This window comes from Lissotriton helveticus, chromosome 1_1 (genome assembly GCF_964261635.1).
Source record: "Lissotriton helveticus chromosome 1_1, aLisHel1.1, whole genome shotgun sequence".
Taxonomy (NCBI): domain Eukaryota; kingdom Metazoa; phylum Chordata; class Amphibia; order Caudata; family Salamandridae; genus Lissotriton; species Lissotriton helveticus.
Window position 1 is genome coordinate 27,987,745 of NC_136057.1, and position 19,019 is coordinate 28,006,763.

At 48.6% G+C, this 19,019-nt stretch overlaps 1 protein-coding gene across 3 annotated transcripts in view; it reads left to right on the forward strand.

Annotated features, from left to right (window-relative positions):
• Window positions 1–19,019, forward strand: part of TNKS1BP1 (tankyrase 1 binding protein 1) — a 332,768-nt gene that overhangs the window by 212,104 nt on the left and 101,645 nt on the right. For all 3 annotated transcript variants that reach the window (XR_013607004.1, XR_013607011.1, XM_078674811.1), the window contains exon 5: window positions 4,408–6,318. Coding sequence is in view for 1 of the 3 variants with exons in the window: in XM_078674811.1 (XP_078530937.1) it covers window positions 4,408–6,318 (1,911 nt within the window). In the remaining 2 variants the exon portion in view is untranslated. The remainder of the gene's footprint in view (window positions 1–4,407; window positions 6,319–19,019) is intronic.

Consider the following 19,019-nt stretch of genomic DNA (forward strand, 5'->3'; position numbering starts at 1 on the left):
CTTAAGTGCTTTTTCCAAGCCTTCTTCTAAAAGTGCTTGCTTCTTTCCCAATGCATTTCTTGCCACCTGATTAGCACTCATAACTCTCTGTCTTGTTTTATTTATTTATTTATGTGCTTATATAGCGCAGGACTCGACCCCCGTAGGGGTATCTCCGCGCTTATGTTCTTCCTAAGGTGTCTAAATCAGAAGCATGCGGTACACAAATTTTAGGATGTCAAGAACAGGTGTGTCTTTAGGGGTTTCCTAAAGGCCTGGAGGTTGGTGGTTTGCCTCAAAGGAAGGGGCAGAGTATTCCAGAGGATGGGGCCCTTTGTATGACAAAGCTCGACCACCTTGTCTTGCCCCCTTGATACGTGGGATCTGAAGCAGCAGTTGGTTGCTAGAGCGCAAGAGATGGACAGGTTTATAGAGATTGAATTTTTCTGCCAGATATTTGGGACCTGAGCCGAAAAGGCTTTTATGTATTATGCAGCAAACTTTAAATTTGACCCGCTGCCGGATGGGCAGCCAGTGAAGTTTGTCCAGGAGGGGGCGTGAAGGAGACCTAGCTGGAGCATTAAGAAACAGTCTGGCCGCCGTGTTTTGGGCTACCTGCAATCTACTAAGCTGTTCTTCATTGGCAGATATAAGGAGCCCGTTACAGTAGTCTAGCCTACTGACCACAAGTGTCTGAACCAGTGTTTTCCTGTAGCTGTCGGACAGAAACGGGAACACGCGCCTCGGGAGTCCGATAACCCGAAGGCAGGAACCAGCTACCTGATTTGCGTGCTCCTTTAATAGCAACGCCTGGTCAAGTCGGACCCCTAGGTTCTTCACTATCTGTTTGGGGCAGGGAGCTGGTCCCAAATCCGGTGGCCACCATTCAGGGGACCACAGGAGAGGGGCCTCCCCAAAAAGCATGACCTCCGTTTTGCCCACATTACATTGTATGCAATTGGAGGCCATCCAATCAGATACTGCTCTCATACCTGCGGCAAACGCATGTTTGATTGCCGGTGTGAGGGTCTGGAATGGAAATAAAAGCTGAGTATTGTCAGCATACGATACTGGAGTGAACCCATATTCTCTCATAATGTCAGCCAAGGGAGCCACATACACATTAAAAGTGTAGGGCTTAAGCATGAGCCTTGTGGGACTCCCTTGGTGAGCTCCCTAGAGATGGAATGGTGGGAGCCCAATCGGACACTCTGTGAGCGGCCCGAGAGAAAGCTCTCAAGCCAGGACAGAGCCAGACCGCTTATCCCAACCTTCTGCAGACGACCGAGAAGAATATCATGTGACACCGTGTCGAAGGCAGCGGAAAGGTCTAACAGCACCAGAATCATAGAGCCCCCACTATCCTGTGCCATCCTGATGTTATCGGTCACGGAGAGGAGGGCCGATTCAGTGCTGTAGTTAGGTCTAAACCCAGATTGAGAATGGTCAAGACCTCCCGCTGCCTCGATGAAATTGGGCAAATGGGTGTTCACATGTTTCTCGGTCATCTTGCTTAGATATGGCAGAAGGGAAATGGGGCGGAGATTGGAGAGGTCTGACCATGGCAGGGCTGCGTTCTTTCGAATAGGGTTCACTACCGCCTTCTACCATTCTCGGGGCACTTGCCCTTCCTTAAGGGAGAGATTCATCACGGTTTGAATACCAGGCAGAAGCACTTAGTATTGTGCACTCACAACCACCACACGGTCAGTCAGGTGTGCCGGGAGTGCCACTGTTAGTGGTGTGGTGTGCCCAGGTGGGCTCACCCCTGTGAAGTCCAGATGGACATCACTGCATCCAGCTGGAAGGGATGTATGACGTTACAACGCATACTTTTACAACGCCTACCTTTACATCGCAAGTTTTACAACGCATACCATTACAACGCATAATGCTTTTGGGCGCTGGATAGTGAATAGTTTAATTTACTATTCCAACTCCAGTCCCCGTGGATAGTAGGGAAGGTGTTGGATAGTACATTAAACCTATTCCCTATCCTAGAGTGCCCCCCAGCGCTATGCGTTGTAATAGTTTGCGTTGTAAAAGTTGCATCGTAATGGTAGTTCGTTGTAAAAGTTTAGTTGTAAAGGCTGTATACCAGCTGGAAGGGAAGGTTTGGAAGATTGGGTCAGGAGGTCTGGCATGGGGAGCACTTCCAACTTTTGGGGTAGTCCATGGTGCCTCAGATGATGAACATTGCACGATGTCTGGCTCAGAGATCAAAGAGCCACATTACCAAACCGCCTTCCGAAGTTGTTCATTCGCGATAGGGAGTTGTACGGTGTCTGGCTCAGAGATCAAAGAGCCACATTACCAATCCGCCTTCCGAAGTTGTTCATTCGCGATAGGGAGCTGTACGGTGTCTAGCTCATACAGCCAGATAGAAGGCAAGGAAAAGCACCCAGGATCTAAAGCAAACTCCCAGAATCATCAGGACCATCCCAGCGCTACTCCAGTTTAGGAAAGATCTCAGGATGCACCTCTTAAAGAATACTACATCATGACAAAGAGTCCCCCGCCACTCTCAGAATCCCGTTAGCTCCCGCAGATGAAGGCCCTACAGGCTCAGATTGGTCATCGGGGCCCATTTGCAGCACACGCCTGCCCTCTTGACCTGCTGCTCATGGTGCTGGAGATCACTGAGGAAGACTGAAGGAAGTGACCCGATTAGGGCCACCCGGGTCACTCGTGACCGCCTCTCAGTCTTCCATACAAATGAAGAGTCGGTCAGACAGTACAAAATACAAACCAAGGATATTTTATTCAGGTACACTTGAGTGGAGTCCAGTCTGACCAGCCTCCTAGGACTGCTGCAGAGGGACTGACTTCAGCCAACGTAGAGATACATTGTGTACGTTTCTGAACCAAGAATGTCCCACCCATAATGGAAATCTACAAGCAGGTGCAGCTAAAACAAAGAAGTGCAGTAAGACGAGTCTCGACTCTGAGACCGGGCACACGTTATCTTTATGCCAAGGTAGTTCTGTTCGTGTCTATCGGTAGGCTCGTGGGAGAAAGCTTTATCTGTGGGAAAGGAATGCGTTAATAAGAACAGTGTATTCATTAGCAGAGCAAGGCCTAACCTTGGAGAAATGAACATTTCCATAGCCTGCTTCTCGATTCGGAGAATACATAGCTGACGACATGATTCAAAAGCACGTCTGAACATAAAATGGTGCCGCGAATGCTAACTTAAAACGAAAACATTCTCATTTCATCAAGACTTGGGTTTATGCTTTACCAAGGTCCTTCATTCTTGGGGTGCTCCCCAATAGAACAGGTAGTGGAGTCTGTGAGGAGAAAAGGGGGGGGGGGCAAGAGTCACTTCTGGAGGTAACCAATGAAATAAGTGCTAGAACAGTGAACCCGTACAACAGGCGACAAAGATCCTTCAGAATGCTTACTCATGCATTAGCTGCTTTCAGTCGTAACAACAGTTTTAACTATGTATGTTATATAATACATTGAATTATTGGTATATTTGCTTAGAATGTAAATGTTCAAATATTCTGTATAACATTATTTTAAAATATAACCAGTGGAATTGAAATGTGGTGAAACCAAAGATGAAACTACAGACAGAGCTCAAGATCTACACACAGAGAGTGCCCAGATTGGCAGGCGTGAGAGTCATTTGTTCTTTTCGAGCAGCAATCTGAGCCCTACACAAAATTAGCCCTTCTCTTGCCCTTCAGAAAGGAAGAGACCCTCTTTCAGAACAACACAGCAAACAAACCCATTTCTCCTTCACCAAATGGCCCTCTTTCATCCAACGCAAACCACTTTCCTGCCCACAAATAGCAAACAAACCCCATTGTGGGACACACACAAAAATCACCCCTGTTCTAGTCCAACATAGAGTAAAAATACACCTCTTTGGTCCAGCAACATACATACGGTCCACGGTACTACACGATGACCCCACACATGGGTATGCAACCAACATAGAATCCCTGCTTTGGCCCAACACCCGACCAACAAACCCCTCCTTAGTCGTGTACAGAATAAAACAAACTCTGTTGGTTCCTAACATAAAAACAACAGCTTAACTTGACATAGAACAAGTAAGTACTTTCCTGGTTCCGCACAGAACAATCAGGTGGACATACAATTGCTCTCAAACACACCTTCTTTACTCCTGTGCAGAACAATCTTTCTGAGCTTACATGGTGGAAAGCAAATCTTGTGACTTCTGACCAGCTTAAACCCACTCTCTGTTGACCCATCACACAAACACACCACACCAGAGGCAGACTATATTACTTGTTGTAAGAGCTTCCTCCAAGTTTTTAATGGTCTCCTCTCGAAAACAATGCTTCGGGTGCACTTGTGATTCTCTTCTCCTTTCTGATTTTGATGTCTCTGCCTGCCTTGTTTCTGCCTGTGGTGTCTCATACCGCTCTCTCTTTGTCGTCTTTGCTTCTACAGGTATTGGACCATCTGAAGACCACCCTCTCCAGCACCGTGCCTTCTGAAGCTCCTAAAGATGAAGGCCCGCCAACTTCAAGCCCACAGAATCGGATGCCAGAGAAGATATCTACTCCTTCACCTGAACCCCTGGCAGTCTTCACTTCCGTCCACTCTAGTGAGACCTCCAAAGCCATCCCTCCATCCCAACATATGCCTAGTGATCCCTGGAATGAGAAACTGAACAATCAGCAAGGAACACAGGCCTCGGTCCCAACTAGCCTTCTGGATATAGAGCCCGTCTCAAATGTCTTAGAGAGACAGGCACCGAAAATGTCAGAAGAGACTCCTTCTGCCTCCCTGGATCCTGGTACAGCTGCTCGAGCGAATGAGCTGACGTCAAGTCTTCTCCTCGGTGGGGCACCTCTTGGCACTTCTGGAGGCTTTCCGTTGTCCGAGGAGTCCAATAAAGCTTCTGTGGATACTCACCTGCCTTCTAGCCTTGAGACCAGGGTGTCGTCTACAACTCTTGCAGATTCTGCTGATTCTAGCAGGACCAACGTGAAGAGTGAGTTATCCTCTAGCCTGCTTTTGGGAGGGGCACCTCTTGAAACTTCATCCTCGGAGTCGGCCACCCAAAAAATAATCTCGCCCAGGGAGGCCGATGTTGCAGGAAATGGTTCTCCTCCAAAGATGGAAAGCTCCAGTTCACTGGGAGGCGGCAGTCACTTTCTTACCAAGGCTTCCCACCTGATGGAACATTCCTATCCGAAGGATCCAGGCGACGCTCATGCTACGTCTGAGCAATCCCTCGGAGGAATGGACTGGAGTCTTTCAGAGTCCTTCGACTGGAACTCTCCAAATAGGTGTTCGGAGTGGGCTTCGAGGAGAGCAAATCCGCCTGCATCTTCAACCAATGATATTACTGCTGCTAAGCATTCTCCGAGTGATGAAGCAGCTGTGTCCGTCCCTTACACAGGCCATGCTCTCGTGGGTGCACCAGCACATGAAACAAAGACGTATCATGGGCCAGGTGTTGATGGAAGTGCAGAAGTGACTACAGTTGCAGATACGGCCGTCACTGATTCCAGCCCCGAAGCGAGGCTTCGAAAGCTTCCCAGTGAAGAAGAACTGGATGATACTTCAGGCACAATAGTATTCCCCAAGTGGGAACGGAGGCAGTATTCTGGAGAAAAGGCAAGGCCCTCGACCCCTGAGAAGCTTGAAGAGGCAGAGCCCAGTCCAGCAACTGGAATAGAGATGGGGAGGGAGAGCAAAGAGTCCATGGGAAGGGTCCCTGAAGGTTTAATGGAAGCAGGCTTGTCTTTTGGGGTCCCTACTGTTGAGGAGACTCAAGAGGAATCGAATACTCAGAGATTGAAGTTTGATGTTTTCCAGGCAGAAGAGGTGTTCGAGCCCCACACTGGGCCTACCAAGATATGTCAGGTGGAAACCGAGCATGATATTTCCCACACTGGGCTGGCATCAGAGGTGGCGGACGCGCGAGGCTTGCTAGAGCCTCTGAGACCCATCCTTCTCTCTGACCCTGCAGCCGAACCATGTGTCCTCTATCATGGGCCCGCCCCTGTGGAACACGCCACTCCCACCCGCGAGGACGACTCTTGCTTGTCAATCCTTGAAGCCAGAGGGGAGCACCGTCTGGAAGAGAAACATTTTGCGAAAGAGGAAAGTGAGTCCTGGTGCATGGTGGGCACCCCAGAGAAGAGTGAAGCATGGGAGCCCATGGACACCCAAGCCCAGGATTTGGAGGTGAGCGACTTTGACCCGATGCGGAGTCCAACTGAGACGGAGAAGGTACGGGGAGCCAGGGAACCCGACTCACACTGGCTGGAGGAGCTGCTGTCACCGACCCCCATAAGCGGGGACCTGGAGCCGGACCTGAAGGAGACCACAACGAGCCAAGAGTATCAGGTACGCCTGGACCTTTTATTTATTTTTTGGGGGCGGGAGGGACTAGTGGAGGTTTATGGCCGTAAGTTAGGAGCTGGGACCTGACTTACATTCATCTGTCTCTTTTTAGGCTTTAAATGTTAAATAGTGCAAAATCCAGTAAACACACAGTCAATATATTATTTCCATTGTTAACTTCTGTCACTCTATTCCAACTTTATCTGCGGAAAGATATCTCTTGAAAGGGAAAACTGAAAGTGGACCGCTCTCCCTCCCTTCTGTTCTGTGGATCATTTCACGTTACTTTGTTACTTTCATTGAATACAGGGGCACCAGGGCTCATCTAAGGTAACACACTAACAAGTACCTGTCTTGTTCTTGTGCAAGAGAACAAGAAGGAGAGAAGAAAAAGGTGGTTCCCAGAGTGACACAAATTACATTGAAAAAGATAAAATTACTAGAGTATTCTGGGACTTGTCTTGTACATTCGATGGCCGCTCCGCGGTAATCCTGGGAGGCTTGAACTACCCTCCTGATGGTATCTCTGACACATTTCCTCGCTTAGCAGAGAATTTCTAGGGCTTTGTGTCTAGGTAGTGGACCAGGGAACCCATACAGTTCAGGGGGCACATTCCTAATTTAGTGATTGCTGGCAAGTCCATCATTCGCCATCTGGTCTCACCGTCTGTGACCTGGACTAGCTTCATTTGCCATCATCTGGTTTAAGTTTGCGAAATTCATCTGGTCCCTTTTCAATTGTCTGTTTCTGTATTTGAGTGTTGAACTGTTACTAATGAGTTGGAAACTTTGCCAGGTAATAAGGAAGTAATCAAAATAATACTGCCATAAATGTGCCACATTATGCCACATTTCCTGCTGCATAATTTAGTAAAACCTCCTGCATAATCTGACCCTCCTATCTCTCATAACTCCAATGGCCATGGCTATACAGCACGTCTTCATGCGGTGAAGTCCAGTTTTATCAATCCTCTCCTCGAGTCGTTTTCAAATATCTCCTGAGGGTTCTTGCCCAGCTCTTTCCTCTCCATAGATACCTCCCAAGAATATCATGCCATGTCGCCTCCTGCAAGGTTATGTGGCATCTTACTTCAGAACTAAAATTCTAACATTTATGAGAGAATAAGATTTTCTATTTCTTGAGCAGCCGCCCCTGATACCGGTTTAGAGGAAAGAGAGAGTATGTATTCCGTTTCTATATACGTATTACTTTGAGGCTGAATCCTGTTTTCTAAGATTCAAAATTCCATTCAAATGACAGAGTTTCTCCAGTTTAGAAAAAAGGCTTTCTTAGCGCAGATTCGAACATTGACAGCCGACACGTGTTTCGCCCTATATGGCAAATGGCGCCAGGGCTTTCTCAAGGCTATTCCAAATTTATTTATACATTCTGTGTGTTATTCCAATTGTCATCATTAATTAGTACACCCGGCATCAGAAGTTACCGAGGCTTAAATTTGGAGTTGAATCTCCTGTGGTGTAAGAAAAGGATCCCGTCTTACAGTAATGAGTAAAGCTGAGCTGAGTCAGGCCCTAGTGAGCCTTAAATCTCGTGGACGTCATGTAAGATCTGGGTCCTGTCTCCATCGTATAAGCCCTGGAGCTTGCTGGCTTGTGATTTTATGAATTAAGGAACCTTGTCTCGCATCGATGTTAAGTAAGATATGTGTCCTTCCTCCATCATATCAGCATTGGAGCATGCTGGTATATTACTTTATTAATTAATTAAATATAAATCACAAGGAATTGATGTAATATCTGTGTCTTGGCTCCATGGTACAACCCTTGGAGCTTGCTGGCTTGTAATTTTATTAATGAAAGAACCTTAAATCATGTGGGCGAGATGTAAGATGTGTCATAGCTACATCCTGCAAGCGTATAAGCTTCCTGGTGTGTGAGTATATTGCCATCTAATATTGTTTATGATGTGTGTAATAATGTAGTAATCTTACCAATGAGTAAATAAACTGCATGAATGAAACTCTGTCACATGACTCTACTCCACGCTTTAGCCTAGATTGACCGACTGTCACATGACTCTACCTCAGCGCCCTCTTAGCATCACCTCTGCGTCCTGTTAGCATCCCCTCAGCGTCATCTCAGCATGGCAAGGGAGGCGGGGGGGGACCATGTGCACTCTTCTGTCCTGATGGCTGCTGTGCCCTGTTTCGAGGCCTCCCCGAGTTTGATAAAAACAGCACAGCCGCTCAAAAAATGTCCATTAGGGGATGCCTGCGGGTGGGCAGCCCGGCTCGTCCCTATGTCTGGCACCAGGTGTAACATGGCATCCGGTTTACAGTTCGGTGCCCCCCAGGACTGACCTGCAAGGCCCCCACCATCAGGGTCGGACTGGGACAGGAAATAGGCCCAGGCCCCAAAATAGAAGTGGCCGCCATTAATGGAGATGAGAGAGCTAACAAGTGTCGCGGGTTTGCAAATTGGGGCAGCGGGGTGTGGGGTCTGCAAGGTGTGGGAGACTGCAGGGCTTTGAGCTGGCTGCGGGCACTTTGTTTTAATATCAGGGCAGTCTAAACCCGGCCCAGGGGGCAATAGAAGAGGCCCACGAGCAGCCCAGGCACTGACCTGTCCGAGCAGCCCTCCGGGCACTGCCTGCTGGACCCAGGCCGGGGCCACCCTGCCAGCCGTCGGATGCCCCTCTGACACCTGAGGATCCAGGGTTTCTTGGCTTTTCTCTTTGAATTCTGGGACTTGTAGTCTTATGTACTCAGTGTAAAAGCAGAACTACAAGTCCCAGAAATCTAAGGGAAAAAACGGAACTAATTAGTCAGGCATGAACCTGGGATACCTGCAGCGCCTTCCCAGGGCACGACCCCCAGGGATGGGACAGCCCCTCCACACAGACTGGTCACGTGACCGGGTTTAAACGCCATGAGAAAGAAGCCCCGCCCCCTGGGCTGCTTCACTCGAGCAGGGCCCGCAGCCCAGAGCCTCGGGGCCCCCACGCATTGTGCCCGCCCCCTGGGCCCCCGAGGGTCGGCCGGGCAGGTGAGGCCTCTCTCAGCCCTAGCCTGAGGGTGAAGGGGGGTGAAGCGGGGAGGGGGTGAAGTGGGGTGGGGGTGAAGTGGGGTGGGGGTGAAGCGGGGAGGGGGTTAAGCGGGGAGGGGGTTAAGCGGGGAGGGGGTTAAGTGGGGAGGGGGTGAAGCAGTGGGGGGTAAGGGGAGGGGTGAGGTCTGGAGGGGGTGAGGCGGAGGGGTGGAGGGGGTGAGGCGGAGGGGTGGAGGGGGTGAGGCAGGGAGGGGGTGGAGGGGGTGAGGCGGGGAGGGGGTGAAGGGTGTGTGGGTGGGTGAAGGAGAAGGGTCGGGTGTAATGGAATAAATGAGGGTAGTCCATTCTGGGGGAAGGGGAGTGAAGGGGAGGGGGTGATGGGGAGGGTGAAGCAGGTGGGATTGGTAACGCGGGCATTCGGGCAATGCCCGAGCGGCCGGGGTCCGAGTTGCGCCTGAGGGCTGCTTTTGAGCAGCCTGGGGACCGATTTTGGCGGTGTCCCTGTCCCTCGACTATACCTCCAGCGGCCCAGTGGGTGTCCAAGTGGCCTTTCTAGAGGGAGATGGGCGCTCATTACCTCCCGTGTAGCAGCAACAGGTAGAGGTGTCACCCCTTTTCTCCCGCTGGGCCCCCCGTTAATGTAGGCACACTGGACGGGGCAGGGGGCCTGAGCAGAGGTGGCCTCACTTGTTTTTAGGCGTGTTTCACCAGTGTGAACTGATGCGTGCATTTTTTTACATCCCGTCCTCCCCCCCCCCCCCCACCGCCCCCCCTTTATGTAAAATTACTCTGAAAGCAGTGATTTGAGGGAAGGCATTATGAAAATGTGGGCCGATTTTTTTATGCATGCCAGGGCCGATGTTTAATCCCAATCCAACCCTGGGGTGAGGAGGGGGGGGGGGGTGAAGAGGAGGGGTGAAGGGGAGGGGTGAGAAGGGGGTGAGGGTGAAAAGGGGATGAAAAGGGTGTGAAGGGGGAAAGAGGGGGTAAGTGGGTGACGGGGGGAGGGGGTGACGAGGAAGGGGTGAAGAGGGGGGGGGCTCACGCTCCCAGGGAAGGGGGGCTCACAGGGAGGGTGAGGGGAAGGGGGGCAAGCTCCCGGTGATGGTGAGGGGCAGACTGTCGGGGAGAGTGAAGGAGGGGGGCAGGCTCCCATGGAGGGGTGAGGGGGGGCAGGCTCCCATGGAGGGGTGAGGGGGGGCAGGCTCCCATGGAGGGTGAAGGGGGGCAGGCTCCCAGGGAGGGTGAAGTGGGGGGGGGCAGGCCCCCATGGAGGGTGAGGGCAAGGGGGGGCAGGCCCCCATGGAGGGTGAGGGCAAGGGGGGGCAGGCCCCCATGGAGGGTGAGCGCAAGGGGGGGCAGGCCCCCATGGAGGGTGAGGGCAAGGGGGGGGCAGGCTCCCGTGAAGGGTGAAGGGGGGGCAGGCTCCCAGGGAGGGTGAAGTGGGGGGGGGGGCAGGCCCCCATGGAGGGTGAGGGCAAGGGGGGCAGGCTCCCGTGGAGGGTGAGGGCAAGGGGGGGCAGGCTCCCATGGAGGGTGAGGGCAAGGGAGGGCAGGCTCCCAGGGAGGGTGAAGTGGGGGGGGCAGGCCCCCATGGAGGGTGAAGTGGGGGGGGCAGGCCCCCATGGAGGGTGAGGGCAAGGGGGGGCAGGCTCCCATGGAGGGTGAGGGCAAGGGGGGGCAGGCTCCCATGGAGGGTGAGGGCAAGGGGGGGGGCAGGCCCCCATGGAGGGTGAGGGCAAGGGAGGGCAGGCTCCCAGGGAGGGTGAAGTGGGGGGGGGCAGGCTCCCATGGAGGGTGAGGGCAAGGGGGGGCAGGCTCCCGTGGAGGGTGAGGGCAAGGGGGGGCAGGCTCCCGTGGAGGGTGAGGGCAAGGGGGGGCAGGCTCCCATGGAGGGTGAAGGGGGGGCAGGCTCCCGTGGAGGGTGAGGGCAAGGGGGGGCAGGCTCCCATGGAGGGTGAAGGGGGGGCAGGCTCCCATGGAGGGTGAAGGGGGGGCAGGCTCACGTGGAGGGTGAGGGCAAGGGTGGGGCAGGCTCTCAGGGAGTGAGAGGACGAAGCATGCTCCTAGGGAGGGTGAAGTGGGGGCGGGGAGGCTCCCAGGGATGTTGGAGGGGGGGGGGGGCGGCAGGCCCCCATGCAGGGTGGGGCCCAGGCCCGCTCCTGATCAAGGTTTCTGTGAGGTGTTCTATTCCCAGCCCGGCGGGGGCGGGAGACAGAGCTGTGTACACACAGATATATTTAGAGAGGTCAAAGGTAGGACGAGGCGGCCTGTGACTGCTGGAGGCTGGCACAGGCTGCACAATAAACATTGTTACCCTAGCAACCGAAATCCAAGACAGGCTCTGCTTGAGCAATGGGTTCCAGCTCCCTCCCTCTGTGCAGCATTCTGGGAAGTGTAGTCCGTGCTCTTGGCTCTGTTACTAGGAGGTTGTGGAAGGTGCATCTGGGAGCTATAATGTTGATGTGTCTCGTGTGGGGATTTGTGTAAGATTAATTTTTGGAGCTGTGGAGTGTCTTGTGCATGTATATCCTGAAAGCTGGTGTGTGTTAGTTGTGTGAAATGTTTTGTTAGGCGTATTTTTGGAGCTGAGGGTGTGTGTGTGTGGAGGGTGTGTGTGGAGGGTGTGTGTGGAGGGTGTGTGTGGAGGGTGTGTGTGGAGGGTGTGTGTGTGTGTGTGTGTGGAGGGTGTGTGTGTGTGTGGAGGGTGTGTGTGTGTATGGAGGGTGTGTGTGTGTATGGAGGGTGTGTGTGGAGTGTGTTTGTGTGTGTGTGGAGGGTGTGTGTGAAGGGTAGTCAAAAAGTCAAATTTTTTTATTTGTGATGGTACTCAGCAGAGGACCACAAAAGAAATCTACATTATACAAAAAGTGTAACAATATTAATACAGAGATAAAAATTGTTTTAAAAATTTGTACAGATTATAACAAATGAATTCATTCAAGGGTAGACTACACATATCTAAAAGTTCACTCCCCTTAATAATTCTGCAGGAGCGAAATATAGGATTAAGGTATCTTATACGAGCTAGGGTTACTTTTTGATTGGGACACACAAGTAATAAATGTTCAATAGTTTGGTCACCCCCTGTGCACAAAGTACATATAGGAGATCCTCCTGGAAGCCATCTGGAGGTAAATGCTAATAGTGGTAAAATACCCAACCGGTACATAGTGATCGCTCTTCTTACGCCATGTGTCAGGGTAAACCCAATGTCGAGTTTGCTTGAATTCGAGTTTTTCTACAAATGGCTTATAGATAGTTAATTTATTGCAGTGTAAACAGTCCAATTCATAGCTCAACTTAGGGGTAAAAGTTTTTAAGAACAATTTTAAATGTGCCGGAGACCAGGTACTCAACATTTCAATTTTAATGTTTGCCAACCGAAATGCAACAGCCAAGTTTTCCAAAAAGACTTGCTTATTAGGCACTGCCCCAAAAGACTCTTTTTTCAACACTGACCTTAAAGTATTCTTCTTCGCATGGATCAGGTTGTAGGCCCACCTTATTACATTAGCGATAGCTATAGCATATGAGCTTACGATTGATAGTTCTAATCTCAATGCCTGTACAGGTACAGCATCTGAAACTTTCATGATCCTTCTTAATATTTTCCCTTCTTTTTGGTCCATGAAAACCCATTGTTTTATGGGGATGTATTCCGTCGCATATGATAATACAGGTGGAATTTTTACTCTGTATGTGCCTAACAGTGCAGAGAAATGTCTATTCCCGGTTGCGCTGTAAAGTTTCAGGAGAGCAGAGACATGTATATCGGCTTTCCTTTGTAGGTTTGATACCTGTGCTGAGTTTGTTAGATTTTTGGAGAGAATCCTTCCGAGATAAGGATAGTTGTCTACCTCTTCTATTTTTTCTTCGCCGATCTTCCAGGAGTACTTGGCGCTTTGTTTTCTTCCTGAAAAAGCTATCACTTTAGTTTTCTTTATATTTGGTATTAGATAGTTTTCCTTCGAATATTGATGCAAAATGTCCAGTGATGCTTGCAGTCCGAAAGGGGTTAGATCTAATAATACAATATCATCAGCGTAGAGTAAGGAGATTATATTTTGCTGAGCAATCTTCGGCGGTAGATTAGAACCAGATTGCAATTGGTAAGGCAGGTCACTTAGATAGAGGGAAAAGAGGAGCGGGGCTAAAAGGCACCCTTGTTTCAGCCCATTCTCTGTTTCGATTCTTTTTGTAAGTCCTTTTTCTCCCCCCCATCTGGACTTGGCACCAGGTGTTGGTGTGGAGGCTTATGATTGCTTGCAGCAATTGTTCTTGGATTCCAAGGGTCCTAAGTTTTTTCCATAGGGTAGATCGATCAACCCGATCAAACGCCGTTGAATAATCAATGAATGCGGCATAAACTACCTGGGCTTTTAGAGTAATGTACTTGTCGAAGATAACCTGAATTACTGCTATGTTATCTGTGACCGAGTGCCTAGGCCTAAAGCCTGCTTGACACATGGGAATCAGACCTAACGAAAAGGCCCATTCTTTCAGGCGATCTAATACCTCTGCCGCAAACACTTTACCTGCTGCATCCATGAGTGCGATCTGACGATAATTTCCAGCTTGGGTTTTACTTCCCTTTTTATGGATAGGGATAATTATGCTTCCCTGCCAAGATTTTGGAACATGTCCACTCTCGAAGATGTAATTAAAGAGAGGGCATAATAGCTTGCTCCATTCTTTTGGTGCTACTTGTAATGCCTTAATCGGGATTTCGTCCGGTCCAGAGGCACCTGTAGTTCTTGCTTTGCGTATAATATGTTCAACCGAGATGGCTGTAGTTTGTATTGGAGAACTCTCATCTTTATCATAATTCAAATCTGTACTACTTACTTTGGTTTTTATAGGATTTACTGGATTTACTTTGTAAAGATCTGCGAGGTATAATTTCCAGTCATTCGGGGGAACCGGGATGGTTTGTAGATTTTTCTTTGTGCCAGTTATTTTCGCAATTAAGGTCCAATATTTACGTTGATTGCAATTACTTGCAGCAATCTGAATGTCGACCCAGTTTCGATCTTCTTTGGCTCTTTTTTCATTTTGGTTCTCCCGCCTCAGTTGGTTCTTCAATCTGTTTATTTCCTTCTTTACGCTTGCTGAAAAGTTCATGTATTGAGCACGTACAAGTTTATTTAATTGTTTCTTAACTTCTGATTGCTTGTGGGAACATACATTTTTACCTTCCTTCTTTTTAATATTACCTCTTGCACCCGATGATATCTTACTTAGGATGAGTTTTTTGAAATCCTTGATTATATATTCAAAGTTTTCTGTGGGATTTTTGGAGAATCTCTGCTCCAGGAACTTTGAATGATCAATCTTCGTCATGATTTTATCAAGGGTCAAGGAATTCCAGTAGATACGTCTCCGTTCACTTTCTATTAGAACAGTACTTTCAATGTAAATAATATGTCTAGGTTGGGATGTTTTGGGTAACAAATCTGCTGTTAGTTGCATAATCGCATGATCGCTCTCCAGACAAAATTGATTAGATAATAGCAGAGCAGTATCAAACAAATCCATACTACTTATGATATAATCTAGGATGGATGAAGACCCATTGCCTCGCCTGGTATACTTTGCTGGAATGTCACCTTCAACAGCTCCATTCAACGTTAGTCCATTAAGGTTTGTTATTGCTGATAATAACAATCCGCCTCTCTTATTGGTTAGAATACCCTCGGGGAATTGTGGAATTATAATTTCCTGACCTTCTTCTTCATATAAATTTGCCCACCTGTTAATTTCAGAATTGGAGATTTTACTATTGAAATCCCCCGCAATTAAGAAAGACGAATGAGTATGGGTCTCCGTAATATGCGTAATCTTTTCAATTATGTCCAAAAATGTATTGTCATTTTCTTTCCCAGGGGGAGCATAGACATTGAAAAGTAAGACTGCCTGTGGAGAAGCAGTGCTATGTTTTTTTACAAATATTTGGATGCACTGCAAGTTGTTAGATTTTGTGTCTATTATTTCCTGTTCCCATAGGTAGTCTTCTCTTAACAATATGGCTAACCCTCCTTTAGCGTGACCTCGATTGGTAGGTAGTGCTAATTTTTCATATATAAAGTACCCTTTAAGAATGAAAGATGCGGTATCCCATGTTTCTTGTAAAAGCAGTATATCGGGGAGATTTCTCATAACCATGGACAGTTTGTTTTTAGTTCTGCCAGCGATGTTCCAAGATGTAATCCTTAATCCCGTGCTAAACAGAATTTTGTCTGAAGTTATTGATTTTGTTACTGTTCAGAGTCTCAGAGACCCAAGCCCAGGAATCAGTAGTATTATGCTCTTCAGGTTCCATGTCAACTTTGTACCAAACTGCCCTATGGCCGTTATTCACCAGAATTTTTAGGTTTGTGTTGTCTCGATCTTCAGTGACGCCATTTTTCCGCTGGTATTTATTGACTTGAGAATTGGTGATTGCCTGTATTTGAGCATTATACCCATTGGGAGTATTATGGTCCTTTGGATCTTCTATTTCCAGTACATCATATCCGTGCTTATGTAATATCTCTTTCTCCTTTAATATTATGCCTGGGAGGACTGTTGACCAAAAGGTTACCACTGTCAATTTTTTGTTCTCTTTTTTGGGAAAGGACACAAGATCAATTTCGCTACTAGTCATAGTGTCTAATGGCCTTATATGTCGTAATAAATTTATAATCCTTCCTCTATTGAGTGGTGCTGAATCAATAGGAAAAAGTTCCTCAATTTGAAGAGTTTTGGAAGGAGGCCCTTCCACCTTTATATAGCAGCAACTGTTTCCTTCTATAAAGATGTTTTTATTTTGATCTAATTGCTTAGGGTATTTAGTGGGGATATATTCTTTTACTGTCGGGTCTAGTTGAGGCACCATATTTTCAGAATTATTGATGGAAGTGCCTTTTTTAACATTTTGAGACTCTATTTTAATATCACATTGTTTTTCTTCAGAGTTATAAGAGATTACAGATTTTTGGAATTTTAGTTTACGATTTTTCCGTTTTTGGATCCTTCTCTCTGGCTTTCTTCTCCTTCCTTTCCCAATTGCGGTGATCCTTTCCTTGTTCTTATTAGTTAACGTGTCTTCCTTTCCTTCGCTTAATGCATTACTGATATTAATTATTGATTCCTGTATTTCGGGGACGTTAGCATTGGTAGGGTTTTTCTTTCCATGAGTTTTTGAAAATACTGGAAAGTGTTTTATTTTCTGTTGATGTTTTTCTCTAAATAAACTTTTCAGAGAATGTCACTGAATCATTCAAATTATCAATTTTCTGTTTTTCTTGTATCTGAATGTCTACAGTTTGTGTACCAAAGTCACGCATTTTTTCCTCCTGATTATGTTTGTGATCTTTTGGTATGCTTTGTTGGTCAAAATTGGTTTTATATAACGTATTGATTTTATCTACTTCATGAGAAGTTTTTTTCTTTTTTTCTTCTACCAAATACTTTAAGATGCCTATTTGGACGTCCAATGTCTGATCAGAATTTTCAAGAATATTTTCAAGAAATGAAAGAACAGATTCCAATATCTCTTGTAGAGAGAATAGAGCTTTTGATATTGGAGGAACGTTATCAGCCGTGTTATTGTAATTTTTAAGATTGAAGGGGTCCATTGAGGGATCACACAAAGCGATAGGTGAAGAAGTATTTAACTGGATACTGTTAGTTGTTCCTAGATCCTTTTGCTCTATCGCAATAATTTGTTTACTGTTATTTATATCATCGAAAAGGGTTACGCTCCCTCTGCTTTTTATAGGTGTTACCGTTTTCAGCTTGATTGTTTCATGATATGACAGAAGAAAGTCTTTTGGAGTACTAGATAATTTGTTGCTTAAGTCTAATTCCAAACATTCCTCCTTGAGTTGTAAGCTAAGATTCAATGGGGTAGATTTTGATGGAGGATTATTAGTCTCCCCAGCTGAGTCTGTTACGTTGAGATTAACATCCTTGCTTAGCGATAGTATATCTTGACTTTGTTTGGGCGAAAATGCGGAAAAATATGCAGTGATGGCTGGAGTATGGGCTAAACGACCTTGTTTTATAGCTTTGTCAGTGGTATTTCGCACTGCATTTTCCGTCCCCATTCTTTTCATATAGACTGTCCGAGATCTCAGTTTCTTAAAACCCATTTGTGCTCCAATTATCGTCAGGGATAATGAATCTCTTATAACGTCACTGATATCTATGGAGAATTTGGTGTTTTAGGAAAATCTTATTTAACCCAATATACTAACAATGGACAGAAGAAAATATTTTCCACTGTTAGTAACGTTTCGGTGAAGGCTGTGTAAATAACAGACACCTGAAGTGATGACCGCAAGTGGGGTGGCCCGTCCCGTCCTCGGTCGTCCACGGACGGCCACAGACGGCCCGCCCTTTGCCCGGGCTTAGCCCCGAGCTTTGCCCCGCGCGCGTCCCGCTTAGCGCGTAATTGGGCTTCCTTTTGTAATAATGATGTGACACCCTATTGGCTGTGTGAAGGGTAAGGGTGTGTGTGTGTGTGGAGGGGGTGTGTGTGTGGAGGGGGTGTGTGTGTGGAGGGGGTGTGTGTGTGGAGGGGGTGTGTGTGTGGAGGGTGTGTGTGGAGGGTGTGTGTGGAGGGTGTGTGTGTGTGTGGAGGGTGTGTGTGTGTATGGAGGGTGTGTGTGGAGTGTGTTTGTGTGTGTGTGGAGGGTGTGTGTGAAGGGTAAGGGTGTGTGTGTGTGTGGAGGGGGTGTGTGTGTGGAGGGGGTGTGTGTGTGGAGGGGGTGTGTGTGTGGAGGGGGTGTGTGTGTGGAGGGGGTGTGTGTGGAGGGGGTGTGTGTGGAGGGGGTGTGTGTGGAGGGGGTGTGTGTGTGGAGGGGGTGTGTGTGTGGAGGGGTGTGTGTGTGGAGGGGTGTGTGTGTGGAGGGTGTGTGTGTGGAGGGTGTGTGTGTGGAGGGTGTGTGTGTGGAGGGTGTGTGTGTGGAGGGTGTGTGTGTGGAGGGTGTGTGTGTGGAGGGTGTGTGTGTGTGTGTGTGTGGAGGGGGGGTGTGTGTGTGTGTGGAGGGGGTGTGTGTGTGTGTGTGGAGGGGGTGTGTGTGTGTGTGGAGGGGGTGTGTGTGGAGGGTGTGTGTGTGGAGGGTGTGTGTGTGGAGGGTGTGTGTGTGGAGGGTGTGTGTGTGGAGGGTGTGTGTGTGTGGAGGGTGTGTGTGTGTGTGGAGGGTGTGTGTGTGTGTGGAGGGTGTGTGTGTGTGTGGAGGGTGTGGGTGTGTGTGGAGGGTGTGGGTGTGTGTGGAGGGTGTGGGTGTGTGTGTGGAGGGTGTGGGTGTGTGTGTGGAGGGTGTGGGTGTGTGTGGAGGGTGTGGGTGTGTGTGGAGGGGGTGTGTGTGTGTGTGGAGGGGGGGTGTGTGTGTGTGGAGGGGGGGTGTGTGTGTGTGGAGGGGGGGTGTGTGTGTGTGGAGGGGGGGTGTGTGTGGAGGGGGGGTGTGTGTGGAGGGGGGGTGTGTGTGGAGGGTGTGTGTGTGTGGAGGGGGTGTGTGTGTGTGGAGGGGGTGTGTGTGTGTGGAGGGGGTGTGTGTGTGTGGAGGGGGTGTGTGTGTGTGGAGGGGGTGTGTGTGGAGGGGGTGTGTGTGTGTGGAGGGTGTGTGTGGAGGGTGTGTGTGTGTGTGGAGGGTGTGTGTGTGGAGGGTGTGTGTTGAGGGTAAGTGTGTGTGCGTGGAGGGTGTGTCTGG